Here is a 20,406-nt window from a genome sequence, read left to right as displayed (position 1 = left end):
TTTTTCTTACCCCTGGCACATTTTCTCTGTAATCATCCCAGCCCTGTTTGTGTGAGGGAGTTCTCCCCCAGCAGCATCCTGATCCTGAAAAACTGAGTTGGTTTTGTTGACTCTCAGCTCCCAGGAGAGTGGCTCTGAAGACTCACACAATGTATTTGCCTTAAAAACATTTCTTTCAGTTGCAGTAACCTTTCCTTTTGGAATAATTTTAGATTAATATAACAGTCATACAGATTGAGATCCCTGCTCACCCTTCACCCAGTTTCCCCCAGTGTTAATCTCTTTCATAACGGTGTCATATTAGTCAAAGTTAAGGTTAAGATTGGTCCATTACTGTTAGCTAAACTTCACACATATTTGGATTTCAGCAGTTTTCCCACTCATGCTTCTTTTATTTTTCTTTAATCTGAAAAGTAAGTAAGACAGAGAGGGATACACACACACACACACACACACACACAGAGAGAGAGAGAGAGAGAAAGAAGAGGGGAGAGGGTTAGAGGGAGAGGGAGAGAACATTCTTCAGTCTGCTGATTCACTCCCCAAATTCCTGCTTCAACCAGGCCTGAACCAGGCTGAAACTGGGGACCAGAAATGCAATCCAGGGCTCCCATGTGTGTGGCAGGAACCCAATTACTTGAGCCATCACCTGTTCCTTTCAGGTGCACATTAGCAGGAAGAGGAGTCAGGACTCCAACCCAGGCACTCTGATATGGGACGCAGGTATCCCAGCAGGCAGCTTAACTGCTGGGTCAGCCTCCTGCCCCCTCGTGTACCAATCCAGGGTACCGTTATTGCTCTTGGGGTTTATCTCTGATGATAGTCCTGGCTTAGATACTTCTTGGTAGTTCAGCCAGCAGGTGTGAGCTCCGTGCCCACGGAAGGTTGGTGCTGCCTTGTGACTCTCTGGCATTCCTGGCTCTGCAGAGAGGCACAGTATTAAATTTCAGGGCACCGAGTATCTTTTCCTGTTTTCACAACCCCTGATCCCCACCTATTTGCAATCAACTCGGGCTTTTGTGATCGAAAACATTGCTGGACTATTATTTGAACCCTTTTCTTACTCGGTAATGCTAAGATAAATTATGCCTTTGTCCAGTTCTGCTTTTCATAAGCACATGTTGAGTGACTTTTGTCAACCCAAACACTTGAAGTCATTGAGTTGCCCAAGTTCATAGTTGCTACTTAAATAGTACCATGTGGTTCCAGGCAATTGAATATTTCTGCTCTCACCATCCCTTGGTGAAAGCAACATTAACCTCTCTGCTGTTTCAACCCCTAGTTCTTCTTTTTCTTGTTGTAACCAATGAAAGGAGGTACTGTTTAACACAGCAGGTAATAATCTTATAATGCTCATTATCTCAAGAGGTGGTCCTGGCAGGATATATACATTCAATTTAAGGTGGGTCTTGGTAAATTTATGAATGACAGAGCTGGGAGTGGCTACTGAGAGCAACTAGGATGTGCCTGCACTTTGGTCCTGAGGTCAGGTGAGGAAGTTGCTCTGGGAGGAACCCAGGACTTGGCCCGGTTCAGGCACACTTGCTCTCCTGGTTCACTGTCTGCCTCCTATGAGGGTTTTCAGCTGCTTAATACTATTACCATTCAAGGCTGCTTTCCAAGCTTCAGGAGGGAGTTTCCTAGTGTACTGGCTGAGGAGCCTGTACAGTGCTGGTGGTGTTTCAGGTACCATGAAGGATTCTGGTTGTACCCAGTCTGACTGTTCTGGCCTTCTGGGAGGCTGAAGCCAATCAGAGCTCCTCTTTCATGCCTCTGGGGTCCAGCCTACCTTGGCTGGCATCACGTTCCTGCCCCAGTCGGTGGCAGAGTTCTGTGTCTGGTGCTGTCTTTTTATCACATCTTTTACAGTTCTTTCTCCGAACGCATAGTGACATCAGCAGTACTAGCGCATTTGTACCTTTCATCCAAGACCGCCACGTGTCAACAGTGAGAAACACATTAACACAAGTGGTGATTACAGATCATCCCCCGCAACATTAGTGGACAATTCTCTAGAGAACTTGAATTTCTTGTTATTTATGACATGAGCTTTGCCCCTCTCGAGTCATTCTCCTCTTCACTATTCTCAGAAAGACGTGATTCCCTGCAACGTTATTCTGATTTTTCAGATCCTAGGCATTTGCTAGTGGAGAGTACATTTCATTTTGATGTTGTAGCAACTGAGTGGTTGTCCCACGCTGATGACACATGGCTATCTTCCCCTCTGGTCTAAGTGTCCTTTTTGTTACTGTTGACCGTTGCTCACTGCCTGGCTCCGAATGGCCAGGGTGACACATAAGCACGTAATCTTGTGGTTGCTCAATGGGCCTGAGGGATGATGGCTTTTGGCTTAAAGGAGAGCCAATCCATGCCTTCCTAGCTTTACAAAAAATTCATACATAAATTTGTATGTAGAAATAAACACATGTCATTCACTGGGTTTCTTATTCTAGCCCATTAGTATGATATGAAGTACTGGGTAGAGGGAACCTATCTGTGCCAGCCACTGGGCATTCAAATATATCCCCTTATCCTACTGCAAAGAAAGGATAGTACCCCTTTTGTGGAAGTGGACACGGTGGTAACAAGGCTATACAGCAAGACAGCGAGAGAGGTTGGATTTGGGTCAAAGGTCTGTGTGATTCCACAGTCCATGATCTTTCTACAATAACATTAATGCCTTAGCCTGAGTGATTGCTATTCATGATACTGTTATGTTTATTTATTTATTTTTAAAAAAGATTTATTTATTTGAGAGAGGCAGATATTTTCCATCAACTGGCTCTTCCCCCCCTCCCCCAACCAAGATGGCTGCAATGGCCAGGCCTGGGCCAGCTGAAGCCAGGAGCCGGGAGGATCATCCAGGTGGGTTTCAGGGGCCAGGTACTTGGGCCATCTTCTGCTTTTCCCAGGCCATTAGCAGGGAGCTGGATCAGAAGTAGAGAAGCTGTGATATGAACCAGTGCCCCTCTGGATGCCGGCGTTGCAAGCAGAGGCTTTACCCGCCATGCCACACTGCCAGCCTTCTGTGATATTTATTTTGATAATAAACTATGTCTCACTAGAGAATAATTTAATTTCTGGGTCTATTTAAGGGCACTTAAAATTGCAGTAATTTTTGGAGCCACAGGATTCATTCTGAGACGTGAGTATCCCTGGCATTCTAAGTGCTATGTCAGCTGTAGCATAGCTGTAACACAGCTCCACTGAGGAACCCATGTGAACATGGCTCAGTCTCCACGGAGCTTAGAGTCTAAGCTCCTGGCTGCTCCTTTGCCTGACCAGAGCTGCAGTCCCACTGAGTTTCTGTACCTCACAATGGTAGGACGCTCAATGCTTTACAGGTCTCTCATTTTTTCGCTGAACCACATGTGCTTGTTTTAAAACAAAACTTGGAACACAGACTGTGACCTGGTGACCCCTTCCCGCCAGACAGCATCCTGCTAACCCGCCACCGTCCCCATGTCTCAGATAGAGCCTAGGACAAGACCATGTCGTCTCGGCGGCCTCCTTCTAACATGGGGATTGCTCATCAGGATGAGTTGCGCAGGCTCAGGGAATTCTTGTCTTCTGTTTTTTAAGAACAGGGTTTCTCTGTTTGGTGCTGCTGACTTTGGGGCCAGATCGTTCTTCGCTGCTTGAACTGCAGGATGCTTAGCAGCATCCTTGGCCTTTATCCATAGATGCCAGTAACACCCTGCAGCGGCAACAACCACAAAATGTCCCCAGACATTGCCCAGAGTCCTGGGGGTGGGGGTGGCGGGGACTAGTCCCCATCAAGAGCCATCAACTTAGAAGAATTAGCTGGGTTGTTCCCTTGGAAGCCCTCGGGACTGCCGCTGCTAACCAGCAGTGGAACAGTTGTCGGGTCGGTGGGACCCTGCCACTCAGAGTGTGGTCCCTGGACCGGCCGCATCAGCATCGCCCGGCAGCTTGTTAGCGACACAGAGACTCCGGCGTGCTGAGTTAGAAGCCGCAGTTTAATAAGATCCCCGGGTGATTCCTGTGCACAGGCCGTTGCTGAAGGCCTGCAAGAGCAGGAAACCACAGCGCCAGTCTTGGAGCTTCTTGCTCCTCTCTGTGGGTCTTCCTTGTTCTGTCTCCTGGGCTCAGGGTTTGGGGAAGGCTGCTGAGGATGCTCGTGGGTAGATGGCACTGCTTAGAATCGTAGGATTGGGGCTGGCGCTGTGGCGCAGCGAGTTAACGCCTTGGCCTGAAGCGCCGGCATCCCATATGGGCGCCGGTTTGAGACCTGGCTGCTCCACTTCCCTCCCAGCTCTCTGCTATGGCCTGGGAAAGCAGTAGAGGATGGCCCAAGTCCTTGGGCCCCTGCACCCATGTGGGAGACCTGGAGGAAACTTCTGGCTCCTGGCTTCAGATCGGCACAGCTCCTGCCGTTGCGGCCAGTTGGGGAGTGAACCGTTGGATGGAAGACCTCTCTCCTCTCTTTCTCTCTTTCTTTTTTTTTTTTTTTTTTTTGACAGGCAAAGTGGACAGTGAGAGAGAGACAGAGAGAAAGGTCTTCCTTTGCCGTTGGTTCACCCTCCAATGGCCGCCGCGGCCGGCGCGCTGCGGCCGGCGCACCGCGCTGATCCGATGGCAGGAGCCAGGAGCCAGGTGCTTCTCCTGGTCTCCCATGGGGTGCAGGGCCCAAGCACCTGGGCCATCCTCCCCTGCACTCCCTGGCCACAGCAGAGAGCTGGCCTGGAAGAGGGGCAACCGGGACAGAATCCGGCACCCCAACCGGGACTAGAACCCGGTGTGCCGGCGCCACTAGGCGGAGGATTAGCCTAGTGAGCCGCGGCGCCGGCCTCTCTTTCTCTCTTTCTCTTCTGCCTCTCTTCTCTCTGTGTAACTCTGACTTTCGAATAAATAAATAAATCTTAAAAAAAAAAAAAAAAGAATCGTTGGATTTCAGGCTCTACTTTTGAGGAATTTAAAGCTTTTGTCTAGGATAGACTTTACATTTTTCCTCAGCCTGACGACGCTGGTTTAACTTTATCTCTGGCAAAACGGCATTTCCTGTCTCCCCTACCTCCTGTTTTGCTGTTGTCCCATATTTTCCTTTTTATTTTTTTAAAGATTTATTTATTTATTTGAAATGCAGAGTTACAGAGAGGCAGAGGCAAAGAGAGGGAGAGAGAGGTCTTCCATCCATTGGTTCACTCACAGATGGCCACAATGGCCAGAGCTGTGCCAATCCAAAGCCAGGAGCCTCCTCTGGATCTCCCATGCGGGTTTAGGGGCCCAAGGACTTGGGCCATCTTCTACTGCTTTCCCAGGCCATAGCAGAGAATTGGATCGGAAGTGGAGCAGCTGGGTTTGAACTGGTGCCCATATGGGATGCGGCACTGCATGCGGTGGCTTTATCTGCTATGCTGCAGCACCAGCCCCCATATTTACTTTTTTTTTTTTTTTTTTTTGGACAGGCAGAGTGGACAGTGAGAGAGAGAGACAGAGAGAAAGGTCTTCCTTTTGCTGTTGGTTCACCCTGCAGCCGGCACACCGCGCTGATCCGATGGCAGGAGCCAGGTGCTTCTCCTGGTCTCCCATGGGGTGTAGGGCCCAAGTACTTGGGCCATCCTCCACTGCACTCCCTGGCCACAGCAGAGAGCTGGCCTGGAAGAGGGGCAACCGGGACAGAATCCGGCGCCCCGACTGGGACTAGAACCCGGTGTGCCGGCGCCGCAAGGTGGAGGATTAGCCTAGTGAGCCGCGGCGCCGGCCCATATTTACTTTTAATTAAGGATGGATTGAGTGTTCTTCGTGAGCACTTTTTATGCATGTATTCGTTGCCCAGGCCATTGATGGAACACCTACTGTGTGTCAGGGGCTCTGCAAGGCAGGTTAAGCGTATTATTGCCCCGTTCACTCCTCCCACGACCCTCTGCGGCAGGTGCTATAATTCGTCCCACAGTGCAGATGAGGACACTGAGGGATGCAGTGCTGAGCCACTTTACCAAGGCCGTGGAGCTGGTGGCTGGCAGTGGTGGGAGTGGGAGTTGATCTCAGATCGCCCTCTTTCTTTTATTTATGTGAAAGAGCAGCACAGTCCATGGTAAGACATTTGTGTTACAGGGAAAAATGTCTCCTTCCCCATCCCCTTTCCCGGAAGTGAATGCCTATTGTCAGTTTCTTGTATAGCTTTCCAAAATGTTCCACGCTAATAGAAACACCCCCACAGCCTATACTCTCAGCAGCATCTTTATTCTGCCTTGCGAGTATCCGAGAGATCTTACTGGAAGGTTAATCTAAACAAAGGAGACGTCTTTATGAGGCCTGACCATGTTCACTCTCTGAACTTGCCACTCTGCCATTGATTTCTGATGAGTAGTAGTCTTTCACCCAATGGAAAACGCTTCAGTTTATTTTAGTGGTCTGCTTTAAGAATAGCATCATTTCAGGGCTGTTCCTTTGTTTTGGGCCTTTGCCAAGTCTGCTCATTTTGGGGGCACCTGCCCAAAGGACAGGTGTCTGGCCATGTTTTGCTTTCTTGGCTTGTGGAGGAGATGGTAGATATACTTCCCTGCTAGGCTGGCTCGGCCCTCAAGTGCATCTCCTTGTCAGACATGCAGTTATCTCAGGGGGCAGGAAGAAGCGGGGAAGAGGAGTGGAGCTGTTTGGGGCGTCAGCGTTGGGAGAGGAGTGTGGTGGCAGAAGTTCAATTTACTAGACCAGGAGCATGTGGACACCGCCTGCTGCACCGTAAAGAAGGAATAATGAGGAGAGAGTAGTGCGTGTGGTTGTGTATGGGATATGCAGGCAAATATTTATGTGTCTCTTGAGAGCTGTTCTGTTTTTAGAGGGTAAGTCACTGATAGGAGAAAATAGGCCAAAAAGAGCTAAATGCTTATGAATTAGGATTATAGGATTTCCCCCTTCTAGTGTGAATTTAGAAGCTATATACAGAGATGTTAAGGGGGCGGGCGTTTGGCGCAGTGGTTAAGATGCCTCTTGGGATGCCCGCATCCCGTATTGGAGTGTCTGCTTTTGAGTCTTGGCTTCGCTCCCGATTCCATCTTCCTGCTGATGTACAACCTGGGAGGCAGTAGGTGACGGCTGAAGTAGCTGGGACCCTGCCACCCACATGGGAGACCTGGTTTGAGCTCCTGGCTCCTAAGCTCCCAGACATTTGGGGAATGAGCCAGCAGATGGGAGATTTCTCTGTCTGTCTCTCAAATAAATTGAATTTTAAAAGATGTGTAATAATCTACCTTATTCTAAGATAAATTGCGCCGGCGCCGTGGCTCACTAGGCTAATCCTCCGCCTTGCGGTGCTGGCACTCTAGGTTCTAGTCCCGGTCAGGGCGCCGGATTCTGTCCTGGTTGCCCCTGTTCCAGGCCAGCTCTCTGCTGTGGCCAGGGAGTGCAGTGGAGGATGGCCCAAGTACTTGGGCCCTGCACTCCATGGGAGACCAGGAGAAGCACCTGGCTCCTGCCATCGGATCAGCGCGGTGCGCCGGCTGCAGCGCGCCGGTCGCAGCGGCCATTGGAGGAAGACCTTTCTCTCTGTCTCTCTCTCTCACTGTCCACTCTGCCTGTCAAAAAAAAAAAAAAAAATTGCAAAGGTTTTTCTAGAGATAACTAAAATACTAAGAACATAAAAATAAATAAATGTAGAAATCTGGGTGAAAGAGGAGTGCCAGGGAAATATAGTCAGGGTTGAGAGTGTAGAGAAGTTCCTGTTGCGTCATTAGAGGCAGAATGATTTGGGGCACTAAGCCTCCTAGTGACCGAAGCAGAAAGGAGAACATGGACAGTTACAAGAGCCCCAGTCTAGGAGGAAGAAGTTTGCTCAGAAAAGACTCAGTTTTCTGGGTACTGAGCTTCGAGGAACTTCACTTCTGGATTTCCCATAAGTGAGCCCCCTGAAATGCAGTGGACCACAGCTCTGCAACATGTGCCCTGGTGATTTCCAGGGATGCTCTCAGTATGCTGCTCAATACAAACCAAGCGTGCAGTCCCAAATTCCAGCTGTATATAAATTAGTTAAAGTAATACCTTTCCTAGGGGAAGGTGGGAAATGGGGAATAGGTTATGGAAGAGCCCATAAAATTGGAGTCCCTAACTTTTAAATTTTCACTTGCCAAAAACAAAAACAAAAACAAAACAAAACCCTTCACAAACAAGCAAACTTGGAAACAATCTTGCCGAGGATTCCAAATGATATTCAACATCTGGGGCTCTGCTCAGCTGCCAGCTTTCCAATCAGTCCCGTGAAGTGTGGTGATTGTGCATTTGTGCTCATTTTCTGAGGGCGAAAGTTGCAGAGGACTAACGAGGACGGCTGGCAGGAGTCACCCGCGTGGAAATCTGAGGACAGCGAGTCCCAAGCCCAGGTGGCTCGTGACTGAGGGTCTGGAAATAATTTCCGGTGTTTCGCTTCAGAGAAAATAAATGTGGCCAAGTCTGTTCATCCCTGGTGATGGAATGTTCACGTGCACACTCACAGTTTAGGATCTGAGAGCACCCTTCCTGCTCTTCAACATCAGGACTCACACGGGACACAGGCTCAGAGGTGATGGCTGACGGAGACCAAAGTGCCAACTGTATTCTTGGCAAGGCAAAGGCTCAACAGCCTGGGATGAGGGTCTCTGGTGGATTTACCCCTCCTACTGTGCAGAGGGGAATGCTGTGTCTTCCCTCAAGGACAAAGGAGGCCTTGCCACAGGGGCCTGATGGAAATGAGGAGGACCAGAGCAGTCACTTGGCTGAGTGCCTGCCACGCTCTCAGGCAGTTGGAGGGGGGCTGTTGAGCTCGGCCCTTCAGTTCGGAAGCTTCATAGCCCTACCTCTGGTAACATGTGGCCCAGTGGATGTCCAGTCCTGATGAGGCAGACTAGCTTATGGAAGGAACAAGTAAGAAGGTGATATTAGATGTGTTTATTCAATCCTTCTACTTAAAAGGATGAAGGAGCCTGAGCAGAAGCTCTTTTTTTTTTTTTTTTTTTAATTTGACAGGTAGAGTTATAGACAGTGAGAGAGAGAGCAAGAGAAAGGTCTTCCTTCTGTTGGTTCACTCCCTTAATGAACGCTACGGCCGGTGCTGTGCCGATCTGAAGCTAGGAGCCATTCCTCCCATTCTCCCATGCGGGTGCAGGGACCCAGGCACTTGGGCCATCCTCCACTGCCCTCTCGGGCCACAGCAGAGAGCTGGACTGGAAGAGGAGCAACCGGGACTAGAACCCGGCGCCCCAACTGGAACTAGAACCTGCAGCCGGAGGATTAGCCAAGTGAGCCATGGTGCCGGCCAAGCAGAAGCTCTTTAGATCAGAGAAGAACTGGGGACAAATGATTTCCATTGCAACAGTTGGAAACAGCTTTATTGAGGAATAATAGACATACCGATACTTGTAAGCCTCATGTATTTTAAGTGTAGTTGAGTAAACTTTGACGTGTATATGCATCTCAGAAACCATCACCAAACTCAAGGTTATGAACATATCCATCACCCCAAGAGTTTCCTTGTGTCCCTCTGTAACTCCTGTCTTACACTGCTCCTATCCCTTCTCTTGTACCTGGATAATGACTGATCTCCCTTTTGTCACTGTGGTTTAGTTTATACCCACTAAATTTATATAAATTGAATCATGCAAAATGTTCTTATTTTGCCTAGCTTCCTTCACTCACATTATTCTTTTTTTTTTTTTTTTTTTTTTTTTTTGACAGGCAGAGTGGACAGTGAGAGAGAGACAGAGAGAAAGGTCTTCCTTTTGCCGTTGGTTCACCCTCCAATGGCCGCCGCGGCCGGCGCGCTGCGGCCGGCGCACCGCGCTGATCCGATGGCAGGAGCCAGGAGCCAGGTGCTTTTCCTGGTCTCCCATGGGGTGCAGGGCCCAAGCACCTGGGCCATCCTCCACTGCACTCCCTGGCCACAGCAGAGGGCTGGCCTGGAAGAGGGGCAACCGGGACAGAATCCGGCACCCTGACCGGGACTAGAACCCGGTGTGCCGGCGCCGCTAGGCGGAGGATTAGCCTAGTGAGCCGCGGCGCCGGCCCATCACTCACATTATTCTAAGATTTATCCATGCTGAGTGGCATGTATCATAGTTCATTTCTTTTTATCGCTGAGTATTTGTTTATGGATACAGCACAACTTGTTTATCTTGTTACCTGTTGATGGGTATTTGGGCCGCACCAGCTCTTGGCCGGTTAAAGTTGCTTTTCCCACCCATGTATGAATCTGTTGGTACATGCATTCATGTCTCTCTTGGGTAAGTGTCTAGGAATGGGATGGTTCAATCAGGTAGTCGGCCTATCTTTAAGTTTTTAAGAAACTCCCAGGGAGTGGGCGTTTACCTAGTGTTTAAGAGTCCCTTCCGCTCCTGCTTCAGGCTCCTGACTCAGCTTCCCACTAATGCAGACCCTGGAAAGTAGCGGTCTCTCCATAAGGGAGACCTGGATGGCAGTTCTGGCTTTTGGCTTCAGTCCGAGCTGTTGTGGGCATTTGGGAGTCAGTGAATGGTAACACACACTCTTCCTCCCCTGCCCCTTCGCTCCCTCCCTTCCTCTTTCTCTCTTTCTGCCTCTCAAATAAATAAAAAATAATTTAAAAAATTAAAAAGAAGAAATTGCCAAACCTTTCCAAAATGGTATCATTTTATACCCCCACTGATAGCATATAAGTGATCTTCCTTCACATCTTTGCGAACACTCCCAACACTTGGATTTAAAGTTACTTGTATTTGGAATATAAGCTATGGAGATAGGCTTAATTATTTTTCAAATTAAGACGTTAGAAACACTCATATGTGTGTTCATGTGTGTGTGTGTATGTGTGTGTATGTATGAATATATATTAGGGGGCTTCCAAAAGTTCATAGGAACTTACAATGTCTTTTTTAATAACTAAAACAATTTTTAATAGATTTTATTTGAGGCCGGCGCCGTGACTCATTAGGCTAATCCTTCACCTGCGGTGCCGGCACCGTGGGTTCTAGTCCCGGTTGGGGCGCTGGATTCTGTCCTGGTTGCTCCTTTTCCAGTCCAGCTCTCTGCTGTGGCCCGGGAGTGCAGTGGAGGATGGCCCAAGTGCTTGGGCCCTGCACCTGCATGGGAGACCAAGAGGAAGCACCTGGCTCCTGACTTCGGATTGGCGCAGCAAGCCAGTAGCAACACGCCAGCCGTAGCGGCCACTTGGGGGGTGAACCAACGGACAAAGGAAGACCTTTCTCTCTGTCTCTCTCTCTCTCTCTCACTGTCTAACTCTGCCTGTCAAAAAAAAAAAAAAAAAAAAAAAGATTTTATTTGAGAGAAAGAGATCTCCTGTCTGCTGGTTTGTTCCCCCAAATGTCCACAATAGCAGGGACTGAGCCAGGTCAAAGCCAGGAGCTGGAAAATCAGTCCAGGTGTCCTACATGGGTGGCAGAGACTCAACTACTTGATTCACCTGACCTGTTGCCTCTTGGGGTGGGGTTAACAGGAAGCTGAAACTAGGGGCACAGTCCAGTCTGGAGCCACATTAGCTTTTAATTCAGTTTTTCTGTGTACTTTTCAAGGCCCATATGTGTAGGCCTTGATGAAGAAGTGAAGCATTGTCCTTTAGAATATCTCCTGCATGTTGGACTTGTCTCTGCCTCCTCACCAGGGAGTGGTGGTGGAGCAGTGGTAGTTTGTACTCGTTCTTCAGGCTCTGTAAATTGGAAGGCAGCTCCAGGGGCTAAAATGGATTCTCATTTGACTTTTTCTGACAAGAATATCTAATATAGGGGCTTCCACTGGCCCGATGGAACAGTTTGAGCATTAAAAAGACTGCAGTGGCCTGAAACGCGTCCAATATATAAAAATTCATGAGTTTGTAATGATACTGAGAAGGAAGTCTCATTGGTCACTCCTGGAGGTTGCTAAGGCCCCAACTCATTACTCTGAATGTTGCTAAATATAGAGAAGGAAACCAAGCATCAATCCTGCCGTCCTGTTTGAATGGTGTGCCAGGGTAACCAAGTTGTTGATGTGCTGATAAATGTAGAAGGGATGATGAGATTAGGAATTGTGCAGCCCTTGATGAAATAATCACTTGGCAGTGATCATTGGTGGCTGCTGAAACCATTAGGTGAAAAACTGAAGGGAGCTCTGTGGTACATGGATCAAGCTAATATCATCAGAAGCCATGGATCATTCTTTTTTTTTTTTTTTGACAGGCAGAGTGGACAGTGAGAGAGACAGAGAGAAAGGTCTTCCTTTGCCGTTGGTTCACCCTCCAATGGCCACCGTGGCTGGCGCGCTGCAGCCGGCGCATCACGCTAATCTGAAGCCAGGTGCAGGGTCCAAGGACTTGGGCCATCCTCCACTGCCTTCCCGGGCCACAGCAGAAAGCTGGCCTGGAAGAGGGGCAACCAGGACAGAATCTGGCGCCCCGACCAGGACCAGAGCCCGGGGTGTCGGCGCCGCAAGGCGGAGGATTAGCCTAGTGAGCCGCGGCGCCGGCCCATGGATCATTCTTAACATCACAAGAAGGGTGACAGGCAGACACCGTGTGCCCCCTAATGTCATGCAGTAGTAAGGAGACAGCACATTCTGGGCAGTGTTCTTGTCTGGAAGGCCCTGGATTTAGCAGCCAGTTTACAGGAAGCAGGGGACAGAGAGACGTGTGAAGTGATGCCGCCAGGGGGCAATCAGCCGCGTACAGAAGGTGGGGAATTTTGTGAGGATGTGTGGTGTAGCTTCTTAACCAATGAATGGCATTTGAGAAGTAAAACAGGAGGGCAGCGTGGCAGGTTAAAGGGGAAACACCAGCCAAGTCAACCGCGTGGATCTCGGTTGGATCCCGATTCAAACAAACCAAGTATATGGAGACGTATTTTGGGCGACTGGAGAAATCAGTTGCAGCCGTGGTATTACACTGTGCTATGAGCTACTGTCAGTTTCTTGTGACCAGCTGTTTGTCAGTCCCCGAACTTCTCTTTGTTCATTCCTGAGACCTCTATTACCAGATATCTTGCTCTTCCTCCCACCATGGCCTTTTCTTTCGCAGCTGTTTGCATTGTAAGATTTGATAGTCTGGAAGTCTCCCTTCTTGCATCCAGTTCCCACTTCGCCACTCCTTTCTGTGGCCTGGCTCCTGTTCATCATGTCCTCTGTGCTACCCCTTCCTTAGAGTACAGTTTGTCCTGTTGACTTCTGTGGGCGTGCCCTTTATAAAAGGTTTCTAGCACACACCTCTTCCCACTGTCACTGTCCAGAGGATTGTTAGCAGCCCAGGGCTCCATAGCTCTGTCTGGTTATGTGCTGTCAATCCAACCCAGGGCTCCCTCTTCAAGGTCCAACCAAGATTTCACTTTCACTTACTCCGCAGCTCCCTCACTACTCCGGCTTCTGTGGCTTTTCTAAAGTAGCACTTTTCCTCACTCCAGCCCATGAAGATGCCTTTTAAGCAACCCTTGAGATTCAATCACCTCCACGACACTTTGCCACAAGAACACCCAAAACCCCACCACATCCCCCACTGGCAAAACTTGGCCTCGCTCTGTTTACGTGTGCTTTTCACAGCTACACCCTGACCTCTCACGGACATGAATCTCCTCCTCGTCACGTCTTTCACAGGTCTGCCTTCATCATGTAGATCAATATGTTCATGAGAGTGCCTCAGGTTTTAAGGAACTGGAAGACAGCTAATTTTGGGCAATCTTCCTTTAGATTTGAACACAGCACCTGTCGTCCAATTAAGATGTTTTTTAAAGAGGTGCAGTGTTGAAGTAGGTAGGCTGAAGTTGCTGGTGTTTGTCATTTACTATTTTTTTTATTTTAAGGATTTATTTATTTATGTGAAAGGCAGAGTTACAGAGACGCAGAGAGAGAGAGAGAGAGGTCTTCCATCTGCTGGTTCACTCCCCAGTTGGCCTCAATGGCTGGAGCTGTGCCAATCCAAAGCCAGGAGCCAGCAGTCTCCACCAGGTCTCCCATGGGGGTGCAGGAGCCCAAGGACTTAGTCCATCTTCTATTGCTTTCCCAGGCCATAGCAGAGAGCTGGATCAGAAGTGGAGCAGCCGGGACTTGTACAGGCGCCCATATGGGATGCCAACACTGCAGGCCGTGGCTTTATCTGCTACGCTACAGTGCTGGCCCAGTCATTTACTATTAGCAAATGCCCACTGTGCTCCAGGCGTGGTCTTGACTCATGGTGTCATCATACAGTATTTATATGTCCTTGTCCCTTGTTGACAGTGCTGGCTCTTATTCGTATTGTGCTTCTGCTGTGTACGATGCAGCATCAGTGTCTGTAACCCATCGTGATGATTAAAAGAGAGAGAGAGAGAGAGAGAGAGAGAATCTTCCATCTGCTGGTTCTTTTGGGTCTCCTACAAGGGTGCAAGGACCCAAGGACTTGGGCCATCTTATGCTGCTTTCCCAGATGCGTTATCAGGGAGCTGGATTGGAAGTGGAGCAGCCAGGACTGCAGCTATGCCACAGCAGGTTCCTACAATGGCATGTTGCATGGGCTAGCACATTAGGTCTAAAAAATTTACCCCTCATCTGAGGGTCTCATTCTTCATCCATTCCTTTTTTTTTAAAACATTTCAACTCTTTTTTTTTTTTTTGACAGGCAGAGTGGACAGTGAGAGAGAGAGACAGAGAGAAAGGTCTTCCTTTGCCGTTGGTTCACCCTTCAATGGCTGCCGCGGCCAGCGTGCTGCGGCTGGCACACCGCACTAATCCGAAGCCAGGAGCCAGGTACTCACTCATCCTGGTCTCCCATGGGGTGCAGGGCCCAAGCACTTGGGCCATCCTCCACTGCACTCCCTGGCCACAGCAGAGAGCTGGCCTAGAAGAGGGGCAACCGGGACAGAATCCGGTGCCCCGACCGGGACTAGAACCCCGAGTGCCGGCGCCGCAAGGCGGAGGATTAGCCTAGTGAGCCGCGGCGCCAGCCTCATCCATTCCTTTAACAGACAGGTATTAGACATTGAATGACGTCAGCCAGGTAGCATTCTAGGTGTTAGGTATGTGGTGGGGAACACAAGAGTCTCTATCCTCATGGAAATTGTGTTCCGTGAGGAAAGCATACAGTAAACACTGCACCCATGTGGGAGAATCTTTTCTGTTTTTAATATGAATGCTTATCTGGCATGCTGAAAAATTAGAGGTGAGAATGGGGTAACTGTTGCTCCGTGGAACATGTTTGAAGGAAGCAGCGTCAAGAGGACAAAATTGGTTTTTCTTTTTTTAAAAAAATATTTTGAAGATGATAAATTTTTCCCCCAAAGCTTTCCATGAATGTCAGGATTTTTAAAAAAGGAGAAAGAAAGAGAATTTATAGACAAGAAATTAACTATAGCTCCTGAAATAGCTCTTTGTTTCTGAAAGCCTTGTTCTGTCATCTATCTTGTAACTGGGAAAAAAAAAAACCCTTTAAGAAGCAACTTTCGTAGCCTCTGCCACGAAAGAGGATGTGGCCTGCCATCGCCACAGACAGCCTGATTTACTTAGGAATACAGAGGGAAAGGTTTCTTTTCTCCTGTTTTTCTTAGTGGCTTTTGACAACAAACAACAGATCCTAAAATATGACTTATTTGTCCCCAGTGAATGGAGTGGTATATGGCAGTGGGGGGAGCTGATGGTTTCATAATATTCAATCAGAAAATATTAATATAGACACTCATTAACATATTTTTCAGACAGAACAATCTCGACTTTTAAAGCTTCTTCATTTAATTCAAACGTCAATTAGCTTCTTTGTGGCCTGTACCGTGCTAGGTACTATTTTTACAAAACCCATTTCCTAGTCATTTAATTATATATTTGCTCAAAAAATGTTTATTGTGCACCTACTGTGTGACTGGTACTATACTATATACTGGAGAGTCATTGGTACCTCCATCAATATAGACCTCATACCTTTTGTAAAGCTAAAAGAGCAAACTTTACATCTTATGAGAATCAAAAAAGAGCTATTTTTTTATAAGCCACAAGAAATGGGAAAATTAGCTCTCCAGGATAGGGCCTGGTTACCTACCTTGTAGTTTTTATTTATTTATTTATTATTATTATTATTATTATTTTTTGACAGGCAGAGTGGACAGTGAGACAGAGAGACAGAGAAAGGTCTTCCTTTGCCGTTGGTTCACCCTCCAATGGCCGCCGCGGTTTCACACAATACTTTTAAAATGTTGCATCCATATTTATGCTAGTTTTCTACTCTTCCTGGTGCTCCTGTTACACAAATATTGGACCTTTTTAGTCTGTCTTTGTCATTTGACTGCTCAGGTTTTCCGTCTGCTTGTTGGATTCTGTACGAGTACTTCTTGAACTGTGTGTGCCCATGAGTCACCAGGGGCTTGTGTTGGAGTGCAGGTGCTGATCCAGTGGGTATGGGGCAGGCCTGAGATTTTACATTTCTGGCCAGCTCCTGGACAATGCTGATACTGCCCGCTGCAGATCACACTTTGAGTACCATGGATCTATGTGATGATTTCCTTGGATCAAACTGCTAGTTCCCTAAGTTTCTCTTCAGCTGTACCTAATCTATTATTTAACACATCCAGTGAGTTTTTAACTCTACATTCAACAACAGTTCTTTTCTTTTTATAAGTACTGTTTGATTCCTTTTAAATGTGCTGGATTGTTTTCTAAAGTGTCTTGTTTGTCAATTAGATTTGCTACTTATTTACCTTGGTAATACAACTTATCTCATGGTCCGTATTAGGTTATCTTCCATCTGCAGGTTTTGGAGGGCTAGCTCTCCATTTCTGGTGTCTGTTGCTGCTCCTTCACGCTGTCCTTGAGTGGTTTGTTTTTTCCTTGTTACAGGTGGTTGTTGGTTTCTACTTTTTATTTTTTTATTGTGAACTCATTTGTAATAGGGATTGTTTTGTGTGTGTGTGTGTGTGTGTGTGTGAGAGAGAGCGAGCGAGCGAGCGAGTGAGAGAGAGAGACAGACCTGGAGTGAGCCTAGGCCAGTTTGTGTTAATTTCTTGAACTGCAGTTCCCCCGTCCTGAACAGAACACACAGCTGTAGCTGCCCTGCCTGCAGTGACAGTTTCTCACTAGCAGCCCCATTTCTTAGGCATGAAAGGGCCCCGACAGGGGGGAGCATCCTTGCTGTTTTCTGCAGGGTTCCTGCATTTATCTTTTATCCTCAGCTAACACACAGCCCTCAGAAGCCCTTCTTTTCAGAGTTTCCTGTTGCGCTTAACTGATGACCCGTCCAGAGGTCCCTTTTTTTTTTTTTAAACCAAAACTATATTTATTTGAGAAGAAGTAGAACATGTGAGCTCTCATCTGCTGGTTCACGCCTCAAATGTCTATACCAGCTGGGCTGAAACTGGGGCCTTAATCTAGGCCTCCCACGTGGGCGGCAGGGCCCTCCCAGGGTCTGCATTGGCTGGAAGCGGGAGCTGGAGTCAGGAGGAGTCCAGGTCCCCAGCTTTTGATCTGAGGGTGAAGAGTTCACCTGTTAGCGGCTAGAGCATTTCGCGTTGACTCTCCATCCTTTTAGCTTGAAGGTTCTCTGGCTCCTATCCTAACCCTGAGCGGTTAAGCTGGCTTTCAGCGTGGCGGGGTTGTACACATGAACCTTCTTCCATAGGGTGGAACTTTCAAATCAGAGTTATTTCACGGAGGGTGGCTCCTACCTCTCTATGGATCGCAGTCCTCACTCAGAAGTGGAGTTTCTATTCTAGTCTGCTGAAGATGAGGTGAGTGGAGAGCAGACAGGGGGTTAAACTGCTCCTAGGAGCGAAAGGTCGAGCACAAACACGCGTCTGCCGTGCTGTGCGCGTGCGCCTCAGGCAGAACGCACTCGCCGGGTCTCCCTCTCCTCCCCTAACGGAAGAGCTGGCGTGAACCTGCGCCTCGCATGTGCAAGAGTAACAGTGAAAGCCGCTAATCTTTGCGGGGTGTTCACCGGACGCTAAGAGCCGCGCTAAGCACTTTGTAGACTGTTGAAACCCCTCAGCGGCCCTTGGAGGTAGTTGGTCCCTTGTGGAAGCTGAGGCTCAGAGAGTTGGAGTGACTCTCCCGGGATCACAGAGCTGGCTCATGGTGGAGCCGAGATTCGAACTCAGATTCCAGGGTGTGTGTCCTTGACGGCTGTTTCCATGTTCGTATCAGCCGCACATGGCTCGCCATAAATTTCCTCAGTCTCCAGATGAGTTTTTTTATTATGGGATGGAAAACTTTTCTTTCAGAACCTGACTATATATATATTTCTTTTTTAAAAAACAAGGTGTTAGGGAGTTGGAATCGGGTTGGGGTTGAGCCTGTGCTGGTGGAAGTACACATGGGATTCAATCTAATTTTCCTTTGCATCAGCTGATTTGTAAAGTATTCGGCGGCATGTAGATGTAAATTCCCTTGAGAGAGCTTGGAGGTGCTAAATAGTTCTCCGCGTGCGCTCTTGTTCTTCCGCCCTCCCATCTCACCTGGGTGCACCTGGGGCTCTGAGCCCATTCCTGGGCTCGCTCTCCTCGGGTTCCTTCCCTGCGCCGCCGCCCGGGATGCTGTTGTCATCGGGGAACTTTGCAAACAGCCAGATTCTTTTGAGTCTGTAAGCAGAAAACAGACTGCTGCTCATATGTGGCACCCAGCCTCGTCCAGAACACGAGGAGTTAAGCAAGAAGTGCGGGCCGCCGAGGGCTGTGACAAGTGTCCTAGGGGGAGCTCTAGCGAGCCCTGGCGGGCCGTGACTCATGCTGCTCTGTCACTCAGATCGGCACCGGCCCCTGCCACGCAGCCCCAGCCAGGTGGGGTTACAGCCGGAGCGCGCGCGGTGCCCAAGCGCGAGGCCGAGCCGAGCCGGGAGCAGGCAGCCTGCACTGCGGGGGATGTGATGCTCGGCTCGCCCACTCGCCCTGGCCAGCGCGCCCGGACGCCTCGGCCCGCAGCCATGGTAACGCTTCTGGCCGGAGACGCCCCCGGGAGCCCCCCGCGACGGGCCGCGTCCTGGTGACGGATGGGCCAGTGTCCACCGCCCTGGCCGGGAGAGCTCAGTGGGTCGGCGGGAAGCGGAGAGGATGTGAGGCGCCCCCCGCCGGGAGAGCTGCCCTAGCGAGGTAGGAAGCGTGCCGCAGTTGTGCGCCCCTGCGTTCCGGCCGGCGCGCGCAGGAGAGCTGTAAATCTCCTGCAGGAACTTGACCCGCCCGGAGCCTCCTCGTGCCTACGAAACTGCGGCGGCCGGGGGCGCTACGGCGCCGGGCAGCGGGACCAGGGGACGCAGCGAAGTGGGGCTCAGGTCCCCGAGTGGTCGCGTCCGGAGGCTAAGGAACCAGACTGCAGGGCCACCCAGACCCGAGTTGCAGAGCCACCCCGGCCCGCGCCGCTCTTCCTCCCAGTCCCGTTGAGGCGCAAGAGGTAGAAGTTCCATCTCAGTTAGGCAGCAGTGATTGCCAGTGATGTACACCTGGCTGGGAGAGGGAGCAAATAGGCGCAGGTCGTCCGGCATCCCGGAGTAGCCCGCGGCTGCACCCAGGAAGTCTTCCGGAAAGATCCGCAGCGAGGGGGCTCGCTCCAGCGAGTTGCCCAAGTTCTCTGGGTGCAGCTAGTGACCTGTTTGAGTTGATGCTTCAGTTTACCTCGGCCAGGACGGCGTTCTGTCTGCGGGTTGGTGGCCATGTTGGCAGGGAAGGGGTTAATCTCTTGTTGCTGTAGGAGCCCAGGCTGGGTCTGCCTGAGCGAGGAGGAGCCGGATTGAAAGCAGGCGCTGCAGTGCTGTCGCCAGCGCCGGAGGAGTAAGACGCTGTCTCCGCAACACTGTTGGAGCCCTCTGAATTTTCTCTCCCCCATCTCTTGTTTTTCTTCAACCAGCTCCACCCCCCTTCGTTCCCACCCTCCAGTCTGACGATGACACCTCCAATTTTGATGAACCAGAGAAGAATTCGTGGGCTTCCTCGTCTCCGTGCCAGCTGAGCCCCTCAGGTTTCTCGGGCGAAGAACTGCCGTTCGTGGGGTTTGCGTACAGCAAGGCGCTGGGGATTCTTGGTAGATCTGAGTAAGTGGAAATCAGACTTTTTCAAGGGCCCTGCATTGAGGCAAAGGCATAAGGAGCCGAAGCTGGCGGTGGTGGCTGCTGGCCGCGCCTGGAGGTGGGGAGAGTGCAGGGGAACCTGCATTTGGAAAGCCGGCTACCTGTTTGGGCTTCGGTGCAGGCGGCTGTCGGTATTCTCATTCTGTGATGTGTAGGGTACCTGTTCCTGCCCACCGCATTGTCATTGTCGACTGGGTACTTTGGGTTAGTTTTTCCGTCTTTGCTCTTCTTTAGAGGAGAGGAGATAGTGGGAGATTTCTAGCAGTGCAGCTCCTGGGTGGAAGGAGAAGGGGGCAGGAATTAAGACGAGCTGTCCATCTGTGTATCCTTCGGTGTGTCTGTCTCAGGTGGGTGGATGGTTGCTATCTTGGCTGTATCAGAGAGCCCGGGGTGGGGGAAGGAGGTAATCTGGAAAACCCCGTGTCTCATAAGCTCAAGGTCTCCCG

At 49.7% G+C, this 20,406-nt stretch overlaps 1 protein-coding gene across 19 annotated transcripts in view; it reads left to right on the top strand.

Annotated features, from left to right (window-relative positions):
• The window catches only part of CIT (citron rho-interacting serine/threonine kinase), a 182,021-nt gene that overhangs the window by 54,826 nt on the left and 106,789 nt on the right, over positions 1-20,406 (top strand). For 18 of the 19 annotated variants that reach the window (XM_051826615.2, XM_051826613.2, XM_051826611.2 and 15 more), the window contains one exon: positions 19,741-19,924. In XM_051826615.2, the coding sequence (XP_051682575.2) occupies positions 19,741-19,924 (184 nt within the window). Of the gene's footprint in view, positions 1-17,740; positions 18,011-19,740; positions 19,925-20,406 lie in introns of those variants that run through there. The other variant, XM_051826619.2, reaches the window with a different exon arrangement.

The sequence above is a fragment of the Oryctolagus cuniculus genome, chromosome 21 (genome assembly GCF_964237555.1).
Source record: "Oryctolagus cuniculus chromosome 21, mOryCun1.1, whole genome shotgun sequence".
Classification (NCBI taxonomy): domain Eukaryota; kingdom Metazoa; phylum Chordata; class Mammalia; order Lagomorpha; family Leporidae; genus Oryctolagus; species Oryctolagus cuniculus.
This window is presented reverse-complemented; position numbering and strand designations above follow the sequence as displayed.